This window comes from Delphinapterus leucas, chromosome 1 (genome assembly GCF_059928025.1).
Source record: "Delphinapterus leucas isolate spDelLeu-1000000601 "Yukka" chromosome 1, BTC_Dleu_Yukka2, whole genome shotgun sequence".
Taxonomy (NCBI): domain Eukaryota; kingdom Metazoa; phylum Chordata; class Mammalia; order Artiodactyla; family Monodontidae; genus Delphinapterus; species Delphinapterus leucas.
The window spans coordinates 55,911,309-55,928,765 of record NC_143129.1 but is presented as its reverse complement, the minus strand read 5'-3'; the positions used below and the strand labels follow the sequence as shown (position 1 = coordinate 55,928,765).

The window sequence follows — 17,457 nt, the reverse complement described above, 5'->3', positions numbered from 1 at the left end:
GGTTAGGAGATTTTATATATGAAAACAGTAACACCACCATCTTATATCTGCCTAGGTCTGGATTTTTTTTTGTATGTGTCTAAACTTTATTAGAGTATAAAATACATACAGAATAATACCAAAACAATAAACATAAACTTTCTTAAGATAAATTTATCCATGTAACTAGCACACAGATCAAGAATCAGCTCATCATTAGAATCTCAGAAGCACCCCTGCCCTGTTAATCCCTTCCAAATGCCACCTACCCAGTTCCCCAAGGTGACCATTATCCTGTCTGCTAATGCTGGAGATGAGTTTTTCCTGTTTTTGATCTTCATATAAATGGCAGCATATAGTACATACTGAGTTCAGGATGCCAGATACAAAACAGTACGTTCGTGAGATTCATCATTTTACACTCAGTGTCTCTTTTACAATTCCATTGCATTATCTTTCTGTACTGCCTTTTAGAACTACCTTTCAGTTCACCATAATTTTTTTTGTGCCAATTCTGCACTTTAACCTATTCATATTGTAAGATTTCTATATTTTTTCTCTTATTGAAGTTCTATTTGATTCTCTTTCAAATCTGCTTGTTCTTTTTTGGAGTGTCTTGTTCCTGTGTTCTTGATTCCTTGATTTTATACAATCTTTTTCTGATAATTTCTATCCAGTAGTTTTACTTAAATTCCTTAAAGTCTAATCCTGTGGTTTACTATGTCTGCTGACATTCACTCAGGTGTAATCTGTAATTCCGGATTGTGAGCTCATTTTCAGCAGAACTTCTTTGTGTAGGAATTTTGTGCTGCATTGGTTGGGGATGTGTCTCTCAAGAGAAGTTTAGCATTTGCTTCTGCCAGTTCCTTTAGGGGTAACCAGCCTAGTACACTTATGTTAATTTCTCAACTTGAGAATTTCTGAAACAGAGTATAAATTTAAACCCCAAACTTGCATGAGGTGGGGCTTTTCTTCCACCCAGATTCTGGTCTGTGGCAGATAAGCTTGTTTTCTTTCCTTACAACTAGTGGGTCACCTTTTTCTAATCTAATCTAATTTAACTTTTTTTTCCTACCGAGGATGCAGTCCTTTGAAAGTGCTGGCTTACTCTGGATGCAGGTCTCAGTTCCAACTTCCCATTACTCAAGAAGCAACATTTCCAGGGTTTGCTGGCATTGAAACCCAAGCCCACAGTTTCCCCAGATTAGACAGTGTTAACTCACACACTAGCATTATGGTTATCGGGTCCTTGTTTATTGGCTGGGAGGTGAAGGACACCCAATGTCTGGGGACACCTGTTACCTTGAAAAGGATGTTTGGTATATTTTATCCAGCAAGTAGTAGGTGCTCATTAAATATTTGTTGAATGAATGAAATATAATTAAGTTGTATTTATAGTACTAATAGAGCCTATGATATTTAGATTTAAAATAATTTAAATTTGAAATAATTTAAACTGAATCTTCAAATAGATACATGCATACAGTTCCAAACACAGAAGTCATTACAGGGTTTATAGGAAAACACTTTTATCCTGTGCTTGTATTCTAGCGCCACACTTCTTCCCTTAGGCAACCAACATTCACTTTTTGTGTATCGTTCCACTTACTAGCAAATGTGTACAGATATATTCATGGTAGCACAGCATATGCACTGTTCTGCACCTTATTCCTTTCACTTAACAATATATCTTAGAGACTTTTCCATATCAGTACATAAAGAATATACAGCTTATTTTGAAGCCAGTCAGAAAGACCTTTGAGGGACTTTCCTGGCGGTCCAGTGGTTAAGACTTTGTGCTTCTGATGCAGGGGGCGTGGGTTTGATCCCTGGTCAGGGAACTAAGATCCCACATGCCGCACGGTGCAGCCAAAGGGAAAAAAAAAAAAATCCCAACCCTGCTGCTATACAGAAATGAAGTTTACACATATCAAACTTAAATGGACACATTCCCACATCTGTAAAGGCATTCACCCCTAACGGTTAACTAAGGATGACAGAGTGACTCATCTACATTCTCAAGGGCATGTTTAGTCTGGTTTAACTGTTTCTACAGTTTCTGGATGGAGAAATGAAAGGAAAACACAAAACATGCCACAGAGAAGGCACTAAAAAATGTCTAATGAGTGAATGAAAGAAGGAATGAGGGGATGAAAATAAGAACTGATTTAGCACAGCACGTGGTTGCATTGGTGGAGTTGTCTTTCTAAGCCGAGCAGTGAACTCTGGACCTTATGCATGTATATTGAATTAAAAAGTTTGCCTGGCTTCTTGAAGCTAGGCATCAGGAAGAAGGCGCAGCTCTGAATTTTAGGCTGAGGGCCTCACAACCACTGTTGAAGAGTTTCCTTTTTTCCCTTTCAGATTATCTGTGGTTGTTTGACTAATGTCAAGTTCAAACAGCTAGGGAGGTAGCTGAGAAACGTTTTTTCCTGGGTCGAAAATTCGAGTTAAGAGTAGCCAGCATTTGGTGATGTCAGAGGAGCTATCTGACAGAATTCTATAAACACCTTTGCAGAGTGAGAGATGTGAGTGCTGTGGAAGGAGGCAGGGGAAGGCATTTGTTTTTCTCTCCTTTCCTGGTAAATCTAGATATATGGGTTTGAATCTCTGGCTCCCTTAGGTAAGTTTATTAACTTCTTTGAGTTTTGATTTCCTCATTTATAAACTGGGGAAAACAATAATTACTTCGGAGGGCTGTTCATAGAAAGGAGCCTAGTGATTACCTGTATACTGTGATAGATATGCATTCTTTTTTTTTTTTTTTTGGCTGCCTTGGGTCTTTGTTGCTGCACACGGGCTTTCTCTAGTTGCGACGAGTGGGGGCTACTCTTTGTCGCGGTGCACGGGCTTTTCATTGTGGTGGCTTCTCTTGTTGCGGAGCACAGGCTCTAGGCGTGCCAGTTTCAGTAGTTGCAGCACGTGGGCTCAGCAGCTGTGGCTCATGGGCTCTAGGGCACAGGCTCAGTAGTTGTGTAGCACGGGCTTAGCTGCTCCGTGGCATGTGGGATCTTCCCAGACCAGGGATTGAACCCATGTCGCCTGCAATGGCAAGCGGATTCTTAAGCACCGCACCACCAGGGGAGTCCTGGATATGCGCATTTTCAATGGCACACCTTTCAAAGGCATTTGGTAACACAGAATATACATGTATGCATATATGTGTGTATATATATGCAATTTAAAATAACTATTTTAAGTACAGAATACAGAGGATATAAAGGCTAATTAAACAAGTTTTTGGCTATTACAAGTAATGCTACAATACATGTTCTTAATTATGTCTCATTATATACATTTTGGGGAGTATTTCTAGGGAATATACTAGAAGTGAAATTGCTGGATTGTATGGTACGTGTACCTTCAACTTCACTAGACTTTGCCAAATTCATCTCCAAAGTGATTGCAACAGTTGACACTCACAACAGCAATGTACGAGAGTTCTTGTTCCTCTGCATCCTAATGCTAATCTTTGTAAATGTTTACATGTTGCCAATCTGTGTGAAGTTATATCTAAACGTGTTAACCTGCATTCCCTGATTATCGTTGGGAGACAATTCTCCATGGGACTCTCATGTTTCTGCACCCCTTGTGAGCAGAGGTAATGACAGCTTTTATTCTGGACTGTCTTTCCAAAAATGTTTATATAGTGAACAGCCTTCAACAACAGAGGTACTGTTTATTTCCAGAGTGGAAGGCAGGTTTGTTTATTGTCCAGTACAGTAAACATATGTGTTCTCCAGAGCAAAGGTTGAGCAGGTCTTCTGGCAGCTTATTATAAAAGACTAGAGTTCCCTAAGCTTAGGATTTCTAAGCTATGACACATTATGTGTGCAGGACCTACCTGGGCTTTTCTTCATAGCTCCAGTGGGACTCAAGGGGAAATAACACAAACACAAAGCTCATGCTGCTTGCTGTGCTGTGAATAATAGTCTTTTGTCTCTGATCCATGAGTTGTGTGTCTTTTGCCAGCATCCATAAGACTGTACCAAGCTAATTTGTTGGTCTGCAAGCAGAGTACAATATCAGACTGTTCATAGTTCTTGAAAGTTACTGGTGAAGGTGAGCATCTTGTTTATCGGTTATTTGGCTCTTCCCATTTATGAGCTGACTATCTGTTTTTTGGAGTCTATTTTTTCCATTTGATTGTCTTTTTTTTTTTAAATAAATTTATTTATTTAATTTATTTATTTTTGGCTGTGTTGTGTCTTCATTGCTGCACACGGGCTTTCTCTAGTCGTGGTGAGTGGGGGCTACTCTTCGTTGTGGTGAGTGGGCTTCTCATTGCAGTAGCTTCTCTTGTTGTGGAGCATGGGCTCTAGGCGCGGGCTTCAGTAGTTGTGGTGCACGGGCTCAGTAGCTGTGGCTTGTGGGCTCTAGAGCGCAGGCTCAGTAGTTGTGGCACACGGGCTTAGCTGCTCTGCAGCATGTGGGATCTTGCCGGACCAGGGCTCAAACCCGTGTCCCCTGTGTTGGCAGGCAGGTTCTTAACCACTGCGCCACCAGGGAAGCCCTGATTTTCTTCCTTACTGACTGGGAGATGTTCTTGATATATTCTGGTTTAAATATCGATGGCTGTCTTTTATTCAACCATATTCACACCCAAATAGATTAAAAGTAACAACACTTTTTCTGGTACTTTACAGTTTACAAAATACTTCAATATCTTTTACCTCACTGAAATTACCCAGTAGCTCTTTGAGAGCCATATTATTTCCATTACAGATTATCCTCTGTTTTACAGATTACTTAAGTGAAGATTAGTTAACCACGCTAATCAGCTAATGGGGGAAATAAGTTAAAAAATAAAATCTATTTTTCTTCACTTCAACTACATCAAGAAAGCATTTCTTATAGGAGAGATTCTAGCCCCTAAGTGACAGTGATTAGCATCTTACTTGTCACTGACAGTAGCAAGAATGAAATAATAAATTTTCAAAAGGAGACTGGAGGAGCCTCCATTTCTATTGATTGTATAGAAATGCTCAATTTACTGTGAATGTGTCCATAAGAATTTTAACATATCTCCAACTTTACAGGTTATTAATCTGTTTTTTTTCTTTTTTTTTTTTTTTTAGTTATTGTATTTCTGCTAGTGGCTAGGCATTTTTCTAAGCACTATGTTGGGCTGGACAAAATTGAGATAAACAAATAGAAGTCAAATATAATTAGTAATAATTTAAAAGCATCTTACCATAATGTAGAGCTGTTTGACCTTCATTGTCCTATAAAAGAAACAAACAGTATATTTTAGAACCTAAGGTATTGCAAAAGTATGAAGGTACATATGCTACAGCAAATATATATGATATACCAAAGTTCCATAGGTTTAAAAGATACAGAAAGGAAGTCAGTTCTCTGAGCCTCACAGTAACTTTTGACCAAACTCTCCATCTAGGAGAAAAGGAGAATGCTGAATGGTGACTTGTACACTACAGCAGCTACAGTTAGAATGACAGGATGACCAGACCTGCAGTTAGTGGCAGAAAAATGGACTCTGTATATCACTTATCTTGCTAGTATTATAGTGTGTTTTTCTAAGCACATTCCCAAAACCTATCTAAGAAGTCTATGATTTACAGTAAGAGTTAGTAGCTTTTTAATCCCTTTTCAAAGATTCACTGATTCCAGGCTTATAACACTAGGTTTCCCAATCATATCAAATATCATAAATGTGATTTCAAAGCACACAAAGTCCTACAAGTTGTTAAAGTCAAAAGTTCCCACATATACTCAAGAAACTCCAACTGTTCAGTTAATTTTTTTATTCCTTTAAAACCAAGATACTCTAACTACATAAACTGGTTATAGCACAGATAAGTCTTTTTTAGCAATGCTATTTCTTTTAACTTAATTTTAATTTTATATTGGAGTATAGTTGATTTACAATGTTGTTAGTTTCAGGTGTACCGCGAAGTGATTCACTCATACGTATACCTATATCTATTCTTTTTCAGATTCTTTTCCCATATAGGTTATTACAGAATATTGAGTAGAGTTCTCTGTGCTATACAGCAGGTCCTTGTTGGTTATCTATTTTATATATAGTAATGTGTCTATGTTAATTTCAAACTCCTAATTTATCCCTCCCCCCGCCTCTCCCCTTCGGTAAACATAAGTTTTTGAAATCTCTGAGTCTGTTCTGTTTTGTAAATAAGTTCATTTGTATCATTTTTTTGGATTCCACGTATAAGTTACAACATATGATATTTGTCTTTCTCTGACTTCATTTAGTATGATAATCTCTAGGTCCATCCATTTTGTTGCAAATGGCATTATTTCATTCATTTTTTTAAGGCTAATATTCTATTGTATATATGTACTACGTCTTCTATATCCATTCCTCTGTTGATGTACACTTAGGTCGCTTCTACGTCTTAGCTACTGTAAACAGCGCTGCAATGAACACTGGGGTGCACGTATCCTTTCAAACCATGGTTTTCTCCAGATATATGCCCAGGACTGGGATTGCTGGGTCATATGGTAGTTCTGTTCTTAGTTTTTTTAAGGAACCTCCACACTGTTCTCCAGAGTGGTTGTACCAGTTTACATTCCCACCAAAAGTGTAGGAGGGGTTCCCTTTTCTCCACACCCTCTCCAGCATTTATTGTTTGTAGACTTTTTGATGATGGCCATTCTGACTGGTGTGAGGTGATTCCTCATTGTAGTTTTGATTTGCATTTCTCTAATGATTAGCCATGTTGAGCATCTTTTCATGTGCTTTTTGGCCATCTGTATGTCTTTCTTTAGAGAAATGTCTATTTAGATCTTCTGCCCACTTTTTGGTTGGTTTTTTTTTTTTTTTTGATATTGAGCTGAATGAGCTGTTTGTAAATTTTAGAGATTAATCCTTGGTCGGTTGCTTCGTTTGCAAATATTTTCTCCCATCCTATGGGTTGTCTTTTCATTTTTATTATGGCTTTCTTTGCTGTGCAGAAGCTTTGAAGTTTAATTAGGTCCCATTTGTTTATTTTTGTTTTTATTTTCATTACTCTAGGAGGTGGATACAAAAAGATATTGTTGCAGCTTATGTCAAAGAGTGTTCTGCCTACGTTTTCCTCTAAGGGTTTTATAATATCCGGTCTTACATTTAGGTCTTTAATCCATCTTGAGTTTATTTTTGTGTATGGTGTTAGGGAGTGTTTTAATTTCATTCTTTTACATGTAGCTGTCCAGTTTTCCCAGCACCATTTATTGAAGAGATTGTCTTTTCTCCATTGTATATTCTTTCCTCCTTTGTCATAGATTAGTTGACCACAGCTGTGTGGGTTTATTTCTGGGCTTTCTATCCTGTCCCACTGATCTACATTTCTGTTTTTATGCCAGTACCATACTGTTTTGATTACTGTAGCTTTGTAGTACAGTCTGAAGTCAGGGAGCCTGATTCCTCCAGCTCTGTTTTTCTTTCTCAGGATTGCTTTGGCTATTCAGAGTCTTTTGTGTTTCCGTACAAATTTAAAGCTTTTTTGTTCTAGTTCTGTGAAAAATGCTATTGGTAATTTGATTGGGATTGCATTGAATCTGTAGATTGCCTTGGGTAGTATAGTCATTTTCACAATGTTGATTCTTCCAATCCAAGAACATGGTATATCTTTCCATCTAAGCAATGATATTTCTTAAGCTGAGAGCAGGTGATCACATTACATGAGCAACACATAATCATGATTAAGTACAGGTGAAAAGTAGAATTTAGTAGTTTAGTTTATATGCATTTAGTATGTGCATGGCCATTATTAAGCCCCTGGTAATTAAGAATAAATGATTAACCATTATTGTGAATAACTGAGACAGGGTGGTATTATGATTTAAATCAACTACTCTTGGACAAGCCATATCTACCTTTCCCATTTCCTAAAAGCTGAATGTGGCAGTTGGTTCCCAGAAGGTTTTGGGTGTGGTTCTTTCTATTTAATCTCCTAAGAAGAAAAGCAAAAAGCTGCCACAGAGAGCTTATTTTCTGGTTCAGATAGGTAGTAAGAAAAAAGTCATGCCTTAAGGGCTTTTTAACACCTAGAGAAGCTTGGCAGGGATAACAGCTGGTGGGGGTAGAGAAACAACTTTGAGGCAATACAGTTTAATTAAACTGTTTCCTACCAGGGAATAAGAGTTCTCATTGGATTTGGAGGTGGGGGGTGGGTGGGTGGGAGGAGATATGAAAGTAATTTTGAGGAACCCTGTGAGTAGGGTAGACTCGTCTGAGGTGCAACAGTGGCTATGTTTGGGATGCCCATTAAACATCATAAGGATAATAATAAACTCTAAGGGGAGCAGAAGATGGAAAGCAGCATCAAGAAGTCAGGAAGAGATAATTTTTGTCTACTACTTTTTTGTGTTTTTCAATACAGCCCCTACTGTGCTCCCAGCTCCTCTCTGCCTTGCCCTGCCCTTGAGGTTAAGGGCAGGTAGGAGAAGAGAGCTGAGGCAGCTACAGTAAACAGGATTGAAGAGATGATTATGTGGGGCAGCACAACAGTGTGAAGTTGTACTCCAGAGTATTGGACTTGCCTTGCCTGACTATGGCCAAGGGCAGTTTTGAAAGAACTGCACTGCCCATTATGGCTTTAGACTCATATCTGCTTTGCTAGTTTACAGAGTTAATCTGTAAAAGTGTGTGTGTGTGTATATGGGTACACACATTTGATGGGTTTATACATTCACATTTATAGCTTCAATGCCCAGAATCAGAAAGCAATTTCAGAAAGAGTTTAATCTATTGCAGTTTCAGGACTCTAACTCATGCATCCATCATGCCAGGTTATATTTTCCACAATTATCCTCTTTAGAAACTAGTTCTCTTGCTATTTGTGCATAACTTTCTTGTTTAATCACTGTGTTCATATATACTCAAAGTTCAGTTTCATTCTATTTGTAACTGTTTATCTTCACTAGAGAAGTGGAAGGCATAATTAACTTATTTTAGTCACTTTTACCAAGGAATACTAAATCTCTATCTCCACCCCAACTTCCAACTGATTAATTAAAAATGTTTATTAAGCTCCTACTATGGCCCAGGCACTGTTCTAGGTACTGGGAACAAAGAGGTGACAAAAACAGAGAAGGTCTTTCATGTTATAAATCTTACATTCTAGTGATAGGTGAAGTAGTAAGCAAATAAATCTATTCTATAATAGGTAGTGATATGTGCTCTGGAAAAAAAAGGCATAATAGAGTCTAGTGTGATGTGGGATGCTATTTTATTTTTATTTTTTGTTTTGTTTTTTTGCGGTACGCAGGCCTCTCACTTTTGTGGCCTCTCCCGTTGCGGAGCACAGGCTCCGGACGCGCAGGCTCAGCGGCCATGACTCACGGGCCCAGCCGCTCCACAGCATGTGGGATCTTCCCGGACTGAGGCACGAACCCGTGTCCCCTGCATTGGCAGGCAGATTCTCAACCACTGCGCCACCAGGGAAGCCCTGGGATGCTATTTTAGATAGAAAGAACAAGGAAGAGCTTTATGAGAAGATATGTACACACAGACAATTGAGGAAGAGTCTAGGGTAGCCATGGAACACAAGCTGAGCAAATCATAGCATCCATCATCCTCCTGGTCTAAAAGTAAGCAAGTCACTCAAGCCAAATCAATTAGAGTTTTCTCTCAGGATTTAAAAAAATGGAGCTAGGAGACAGAAGTGTGTATGCAGAGAAGGTCTTTTGCTCTCTGGTCAAAAGAAAATGGTGTAGTGAATAAAGACAAATACAAAAAGATAAATATTGTAGCATCTCACTTATATATGAAGTGCTTAGAGTAGTCAAATTCAGAGAGACAGAAATAGAATAGTGGTTACCAGGGGCTGGAGGGAGGGAGGAATGGGGAGTTATTGTTCAGTGGGTACAGATTTTCAGTATGGGATGATGAAAATGTTCTGGAGATGGGTAGTGGTGATGGTTGCACACAATGTGAATATACTTAATGCCACTGACCTGTGCACCTAAAAATGCTTAGTTAATTTTCTCATGTATATCTTAACACAAATTTTTAAAAAAGAAAAAAAAAAGTAAAAGATGTGGGCCAAAAACTTATACAAGTAGCACTGTTCTCCACTTTTTGGAGAAAACTGGTCTGCGGTAGGAGAGAATGAAGTATCCACAAAGAAGAAAGTAGTGGTGAAAAATCCAGAGAGAGTGAGTCTCTGGTTCTTGTCATTCCAGCTACGCCCTTGCCTTTCTTGGTTAGGTGAGCCAACAACGAAATACCCTCTAGGCAAATGTGATTTTTTTGTCACTTGCAAACAAGAGTCCTGACTAATACAGAACTCAAGGCCATTTGTGACCCAAGCCTTGGTCATCTTCCTCCCAATTTTGTGACTGCTGATTCCCAGTAAGAATACCTATCTCGACTCCCACAGCTGTAAATGCTCTTCACTCTGCTTGAAAACTTTCCTCCAACCTTATAGTGTTTTGCTCTTTTCTCCTATTTTAAAAGTCATCTTTGATATATTTAACCATTTTAAGTAGACCTACAGTCCCTAAATTTCTTTTATTTGAGCTCAGGGAGAGGAAGCAGGTGGTGCTACACGTGATGTTTGTGGTGCTGCCTGAGATTTGAGTATTATTGATTGCTTCCTGTGTGCTTTATAATTTTAGACTGTAAATTCATTTTAAGTGGGGTTTTTATCTGTGAAAAATTCTGTGCTGTATTCTCTGGATAGAGATTCTGTCCCTCCAGAATGATTTTGCTTTTGTTTCTGCCAGACACCACGGAGATATTAGCAGTCTGAACACTTTAAGTAGTGTAAATTATTTTTAACATCTTTATAGGAGTATAATTGCTTTACATTGTTGTGTTAGTTGCTGCTAAATAACAAAGTGAATCAGCTATATATATACATACATCCCCATAGGCCCCCCACTTGCGTCTCCCTCCCACCCTCCCTATCCCGTCCCTCTAGGTCACAGAGCACCGAGTTGATCTCCCTGCGCTATGCAGCCGCTTCCCACTACCTATCTAACATTTCGTAGTGTATATATGTCAGTGCCACTCTCACTTTGTCTCAGCTTACCCTTCTCCCTCCCTGTGTCCTCAAGTCCATTCTCTACGTCTGCGTCTTTATTCCTGTCCTGCCCCTAGGTACTTTTTTATTTTTTAGATTCCATATATATGTGTTAGCATATGGTATTTGTTTTTCTCTTTCTGACTTACTTCGCTCTGTATGAGACTCTAGGTCCATCCACCTCACAACAAATAATCCAATTTCTTTTCTTTTTATGGCTGAGTAATATTCCACTGTATATACGTGCCACATCTTCTTTATCCATTCATCTGTTCATGGACACTTAGGTTGCTTCCATGTCCTGGCTATTCTAAGTAGTGCTACAATGATCATTGTCGTACATGACTCTTTTTGAATTACGGTTTTCTCAGGGTATATGCCCAGTAGTGGGATTGCTGGGTCATATGGTAGTTCTGTTTTTAGTTTTTTAAGGAACCTCAATACTGTTATCCATAATGGCTATACCAATTTACATTCCCACCAACAGTACAAGAGGGTTCTCCACACCCTCTCCAGAATTTGTTTGTAGATTTTTTGACGATGGCCATTCTGACTGGTGTGAGATAATATCTCATTGTAGTTTTGATTTGGATTTCTCTAATGATTAATGATGTTGTGCATTCTTTCATGTGTTTGTTGGCTATCTGTATATCTTCTTGGGAGAAATGTCTATTTAGGTCGTCTGCCCCCTTTTGGTTTGGGTTGTTTGTTTTTTTGATATTGAGCTGCATGAGCCGCTTGTATATTTTGGAGACTAATCCTTTGTCAGTTGCTTCGTTTGCAAATATTTTCTCCCATTCTGAGGGTTGTTTTTTCATCTTGCTTATAGTTTCCTTTGCTGTGCAAAAGCTTTTAAGTTTTATTAGGTCCCATTTGTTTATTTTTGTTTTTATTTCCATTCCCCTGGGAGGTGGGTCAAAAAGGATCTTGCTGTGATTTATGTCACAGAGTGTTCTGCCTATGTTTTCCTCTAAGAGTTTGATAGTGTCTGGCCTTACATTTAGGTCTTTAATCCATTTTGAGTTTATTTTTGTGTGTGGTGTTAGGAAGTGTTCTAATTTCATTCTTTTACATGTAGCTGTCCACTTTTCCCAGCACCACTTATTGAAGAGGCTGTCTTTTCTCCATTGTATATTCTTGCCTCCTTTATCAAAGATAAGGTGACCATATGTGCATGGGTTTATCTCTGAGATGTCTATCCTGTTCCATTGATCTATATTTCTGTTTTTGTGCCAGTACCATACTGTCTTGATTACTGTAGCTTTGTAGTACAGTCTGAAGTCAGGGAGCCTGATTCCTCCAGCTCCGTTTTTCTTTCTCAAGATTGCTTTGGCTATTCAGGGTCTTTTGTGTTTCCATACAAGTTGTGAAATTTTTTGTTCTAGTTCTGTGAAAAATGCCATTGGTAGTTTGAAAGGGACTGCACTGAATCTGTAGATTGCTTTGGGTAGTATAGTCATTTTCACAATGTTGATTCTTCCAGTCCAAGAACATGGCATTTCTCTCCATCTGTTGGTATCATCTTTAATTTCTTTCAACGGTGCCTTATAGTTTTCTGTATACAGGTCTTTTGTATCCCTAGGTAGGTTTATTCCTAGGTATTTTATTCTCTTTGTTGCAATAGTAAATGGCAGTGTTTCCTTATTTTCTCTTTCAGATTTTTCATCATTAGTGTATAGGAATGCAAGAGATTTCTGTGCATTAATTTTGTATTCTGCTACTTTACCAAATTCATTGATTAGCTCTAGTAGTTTTCTGATAGCATCTTTAGGATTCTCTATGTATAGTATCATGTCATCTGCAAACAGTGACAGTTTTACTTCTTCTTTTCTGATTTGGATTCCTTTTATTTCTTTTTCTTCTATTATGCTGTAGCTAAAACTTCCAAAACTATGCTGAATAATAGTGGTGAGAGTGGGCAACCTTCTCTTACTCCTGATCTTAGTGGAAATCGTTTCAGTGTTTCACCATTGAGAACAATGTTGGCTGTGCGTTTGTCATATGTGAGCTTTATTATGTTGAGGTAAGTTTTCTCTATGCCTACTTTCTGGAGAGTTTTTAATCATAAATGGGTGTTGAAATTTTTTGAAAGCTTTTTCTGCATCGATTGAGATTATCATATGCTTTCTATCCTTCAATTTGTTAATATGGTGTATCACATTGATTGATTTGCATATATTGAAGAATCCTTGCATTCCTGGGATAAACCCCACTTGATCATGGTGTATGATCCTTTTAATGTGATGCTGGATCCTGTTTGCTAGTATTTTGTTGAGGATTTTTGCATCTGTGTTCCTCAGTGATACTGGCCTGTAGTTTTCTTTTTTTGTAACATCTTGTCTGGTTTTGGTATCAGGGTGATGGTGGCCTCATACAATGACTTTGGGAGTGTTCCTCCCTCTGCTACATTTTGGAAGGGTTTGAGAAGTATAGGTGTTAACTCTTCCGTAAATGTTTGATAGAATTCACCTGTGAATCCATCTGGTCCTGGGCATTTGTATGTTGGAAGATTTTTAATCACAGTTTCAATTTCAGTCCTTGTGATTGGTCTGTTTATATTTTCTTTTTCTTCCTGGTTCAGTCTCAGAAGGTTGTGCTTTTCTAAGAATTTGTCCATTTCTTCCAGGTTGTCCATTTTATTGGCATAGAGTTGCTTGTAGTAATCTCTCATGATCCTTTGTATTTCTGCAGTGTCAGTGGTTACTTCTCCTTTTTCATTTCTAATTCTATTGAGTCTTCTCCCTTTTTTCTTGATGCATCTGGCTAATGGTTTATCAATTTTGTTTATCTTCTCAAAGAACCAGCTTTTAGTTTTATTGATCTTGGCTACTGTTTCCTTCATTTCTTTTTCATTTATTTCTGATCTGATCTTCATGATTTCTTTCCTCTGCTAACTTTGGGGTTTTTTGGTTCTTCTCTAATTGCTTTAGGTGTAAGCTTAGGTTGTTTATTTGAGATTTTTCTTGTTTCTTGAGGTAGGATTGTATTGCTACAAACTTCCCTCTTAGAACTGCTTTTCCTGTATCCCATAGGTTTTGGGCCATCGTGTTTTCATTGTCATTTGTTTCTAGGTATTTTTTTATTTCCTCGGTGATCTCTTGGTTATTTAGTAGCGTATTGTTTAGCCTCCATGTGTTTGTATTTTTTACAGTTTTTCTTTTTCCCTGTAATTGATATCTAGTCTCATAGTGTTGTGGTCGGAAAAGGTACTTGATACATTTTCAATTTTCTTAAATTTACCAAGGCTTGATTTGTAACCCAAGATGTGATCCTGGAGAATGTTCCATGAGCACTTGAGAAGAAAGTGTATCCCGTTGTTCTTGGATGGAATGTCCTATAAATATCAATTAAGTCCATCTTGTTTAATATATCATTTAAAGCTTGTGTTTCCTTATTTTCATTTTGGTTGATCTGTCCATTGGTGAAAGTGGGGTGTTAAAATCTCCTGCTATTATTGTGTTACTCTTGATTTCCCCTTTTATGGCTGTCAGCATTTGCCTTATGCATTGAGGTGCTCCTACGTTGGGTGCATAAATATTTACATTGTTATATCGTCTTCTTGGATTGATCCCTTGATCATTATTTAGTGTCCTTCTTTGTCTCCTGTAATAGTTTTTATTTTAAAGCCTATTTTTTCTGACATGAGAAACTGCTACTCCAGCTTTCGTTTGATTTCCATTTGCATGGAATATCTTTTTCCATCCCCTCACTTTCAGTCTGTATGTGTCCCTAGGTCTGAAGTGGGTCTCTTGTAGACAGCATATATACAGATCTTGTTTTTGTATCCTTTCAGCCAGTCTAGGTCTTTGGTTGGAGCATTTAATCCATTTACATTTAAGGTAATTATCAACATGTATGCTCCTATTACCATTTTCTTAATTGTTTTGGGTTTGTTATTGTAGGTCTTTTCCTTTTTTTGTGTTTCCTGCCTAGAGAAGTTCCTGTAGCATTTGTTGTAAAACTAGTTTGGTGGTGCTTAATTCTCTCAGATTTTGCTTGTCTGTAAAGGTTTTAATTTCTCCATCAAATATGAATGAGATCCTTGCTGGGTAGAGTAATCTTGGTTGTAGGTTTTTCCCCTTCATCACTTTAAGTATGTCCTGCCAGTCCCTTCTGGCTTGCAGAGTTTCTGCTGAAAGATCAGCTGTTAACCTTATGAGGATTCCCTTGTATGTTATTTGTTGCTTTTCCGTTGTTGCTTTTTATGTTTTTTCTTTGTATTTAATTTTTGATAGTTTGATTAATATGTGTCTTGGCGTATTTCTCCTTGGATTTATCCTGTATGGGACTCTCCGTGCTTCCTGTACTTGATTAACTATTTCTTTTCCCATATTAGGGAAGTTTTCACCTATAATCTCTTCAAATATTTTCTCATTCCCTTTCTCTTCGTCTTCTGGGATCCCTATAATTCGAATGTTGGTGTGTTTACTGTTGTCCCAGAGTTCTCAGTGACTGTCCTCAATTCTTTCCATTCTTTTTTCTTTATTCTGCTCTGTGGTAGTTATTTCCACTATTTTATCTTCCAGGTCACTTATCTGTTCTTCTGCCTCAGTTATTCTGCTACTGATTCCTTCTACAGAATTTTTAATTTCATTTATTGTGTTGTTCATCATTGTTCGTTTGCTCTTTAGTTCTTCTGTATCCTTGTTAAACGTTTCTTGTATTTTCTCCATTCTATTTCCAAGATTTTGGATCATCTCTACTATCATTACTCTGAATTATTTTTCAGGTAGGCTGCCTATTTCCTTATCATTTGTTTGGTGTGGTGGGTTTTTACCTTGCTCCTTCATCTCCTGCATATTTCTCTGTCTTCCCATTTTGCTTCACTTACTGTGTTTGGGGTCTCCTTTTCGCTGGCAGCAGGTTCGTAGTTCCCGTTATTTTTGGTGTCTGCCCCCAGTAGTTAAGGTTGGTTCAGTGGGTTGTGTAGGCTTCCTGGTAGAGGGGACTGGTACCTGTGTTCTGGTGGATGAGGCTGGATCTTGTCTTTCTGGTGGGCAAGACCGTGTCCAGTGGTGTGTTTTGGGGTGTCAGCACTGGAGCTTGCTGGTTGTTGAGTGGAGCTGGGTCTTAGCGTTGAGACAGATATCTGTGGGAGAGCTGTCGCCGATTCATATTACATGGGGCCAGGAGGTCTCTGGTGGTCCAGTGTCCTGATTTCGGCTCTCCCACCTCAGAGGCTCAGGCCTGACACCTGGCTGGAGCACCAAGACACTGTCAGCCACACGGCATAGATAAATGTGGTAAAAATCTGACTGGTGTCTTGGATTTCTCTTTGCTGGGAAGATTTATCCAAGCCAGGTTCCCTTTGTCAGAAACACAGCAAGCCAAAATGCTGAGACACCCAAGGTTTGCAGTGAATACAGTGCTTATTCACAAGGCAGCCAAGGAGAAAACAGGAGAACAAATCTCCAATCTGGCTCCTGGAAGACAAGGGGCTAGCGTATTTATGGGATAAAGAATAACGTAGCAGGGCTGTCTGAGGTGTAGCGAGTGTGGGGAGCATGGGGTTATGTGGGGAAAGGTGATTGGGTAAGGTGTGGTAGGTGTGGTAACCCAACAGTGTAAATTTAAAAAGGGCAAAACTCTCTCGATCCCACCTCCCACTACTGGGATTGGAGTACAGGCCAAGAAAAACTCTCCATGTCAACTCTGTGTTGGTGGGCAGAGCTTTAAAGTCTACTTCTTCCTGATGGTGGTTGCTGTTTTTAGAGAGATCTCTACCTCATGGGTACTGAGACTGGCCAATCCTTCCTTTCACGGCAGCCAAGTGTTGGTTTAAACTTACCATTTTCTTTTTAAAGCTTTGGGCTTATTAACAATTTAAGGCTTACTATTGTAGTTTGTTTCTTAGCTGTGTTTGTTTTGGCCCTCCGAGAACTACCCTGTATTTTTGTAAGCTCTGCTATGCATTTAAAGGGATTTTATTCTGCGTTTCTGGGTATTTTCTAGTGGGAGAATCTTCAGATTATTTAGTCTGGAATCTTGTAAGAAAAGGAAATCCCCTCAGTCTTTAAGATTCAGTTCATCTTCTTTAGGAAACCTCCTCGACTCCTTAGGTGGGGTTGGGGCCCCTCTTTTCTACCACTGCAGCATAGCTTACACTATATGTACTTATTTGTCTCTTCCATTAAGACTGTAAACTTCTTGTATGCAAGTACTATGCCTTTCATGCAGTGCCCATCACAGTGCCTTGCGTAACATGTGTGCTCAATAAATGTTCATGAAATGAGAGAATGAATATATTAATCTTTCCTTATTGGTTTATTCTTTAATCTCTTGACTGACCTTTTTTTTTATCTGAACTTAAAAAAGAAGTCCCTACATATTTCCTACAGTGTAGAGCATAATGCCAGATGTAATAATCCTACAAGGGCCCAAACAGTCATGAACAGGAGACTCAGTTTACAGTTAACTCTGAAAAATCTATTACTTTCAGTTTGACTTTCAGATTCCTTTTTCTCCTATGTGAAGAGCACAAGTTGGT

The 17,457-nt window shown here is 38.5% G+C and overlaps 1 protein-coding gene across 8 annotated transcripts in view; it reads right to left on the bottom strand.

The window, feature by feature from the left end:
• Positions 1 to 17,457, bottom strand: part of ACBD6 (acyl-CoA binding domain containing 6) — a 224,013-nt gene that overhangs the window by 22,864 nt on the left and 183,692 nt on the right. For 6 of the 8 annotated variants that reach the window (XR_016392982.1, XM_089910451.1, XM_022556601.3 and 3 more), the window contains one exon: positions 5,174 to 5,204. The exons of the other annotated variants lie outside the window; for them this stretch is intronic. Coding sequence is in view for 3 of the 6 variants with exons in the window: in XM_089910451.1 (XP_089766577.1) it covers positions 5,174 to 5,204 (31 nt within the window). In the remaining 3 variants the exon portion in view is untranslated. Of the gene's footprint in view, positions 1 to 5,173; positions 5,205 to 17,457 lie in introns of those variants that run through there. 8 annotated transcript variants of the gene reach the window in all.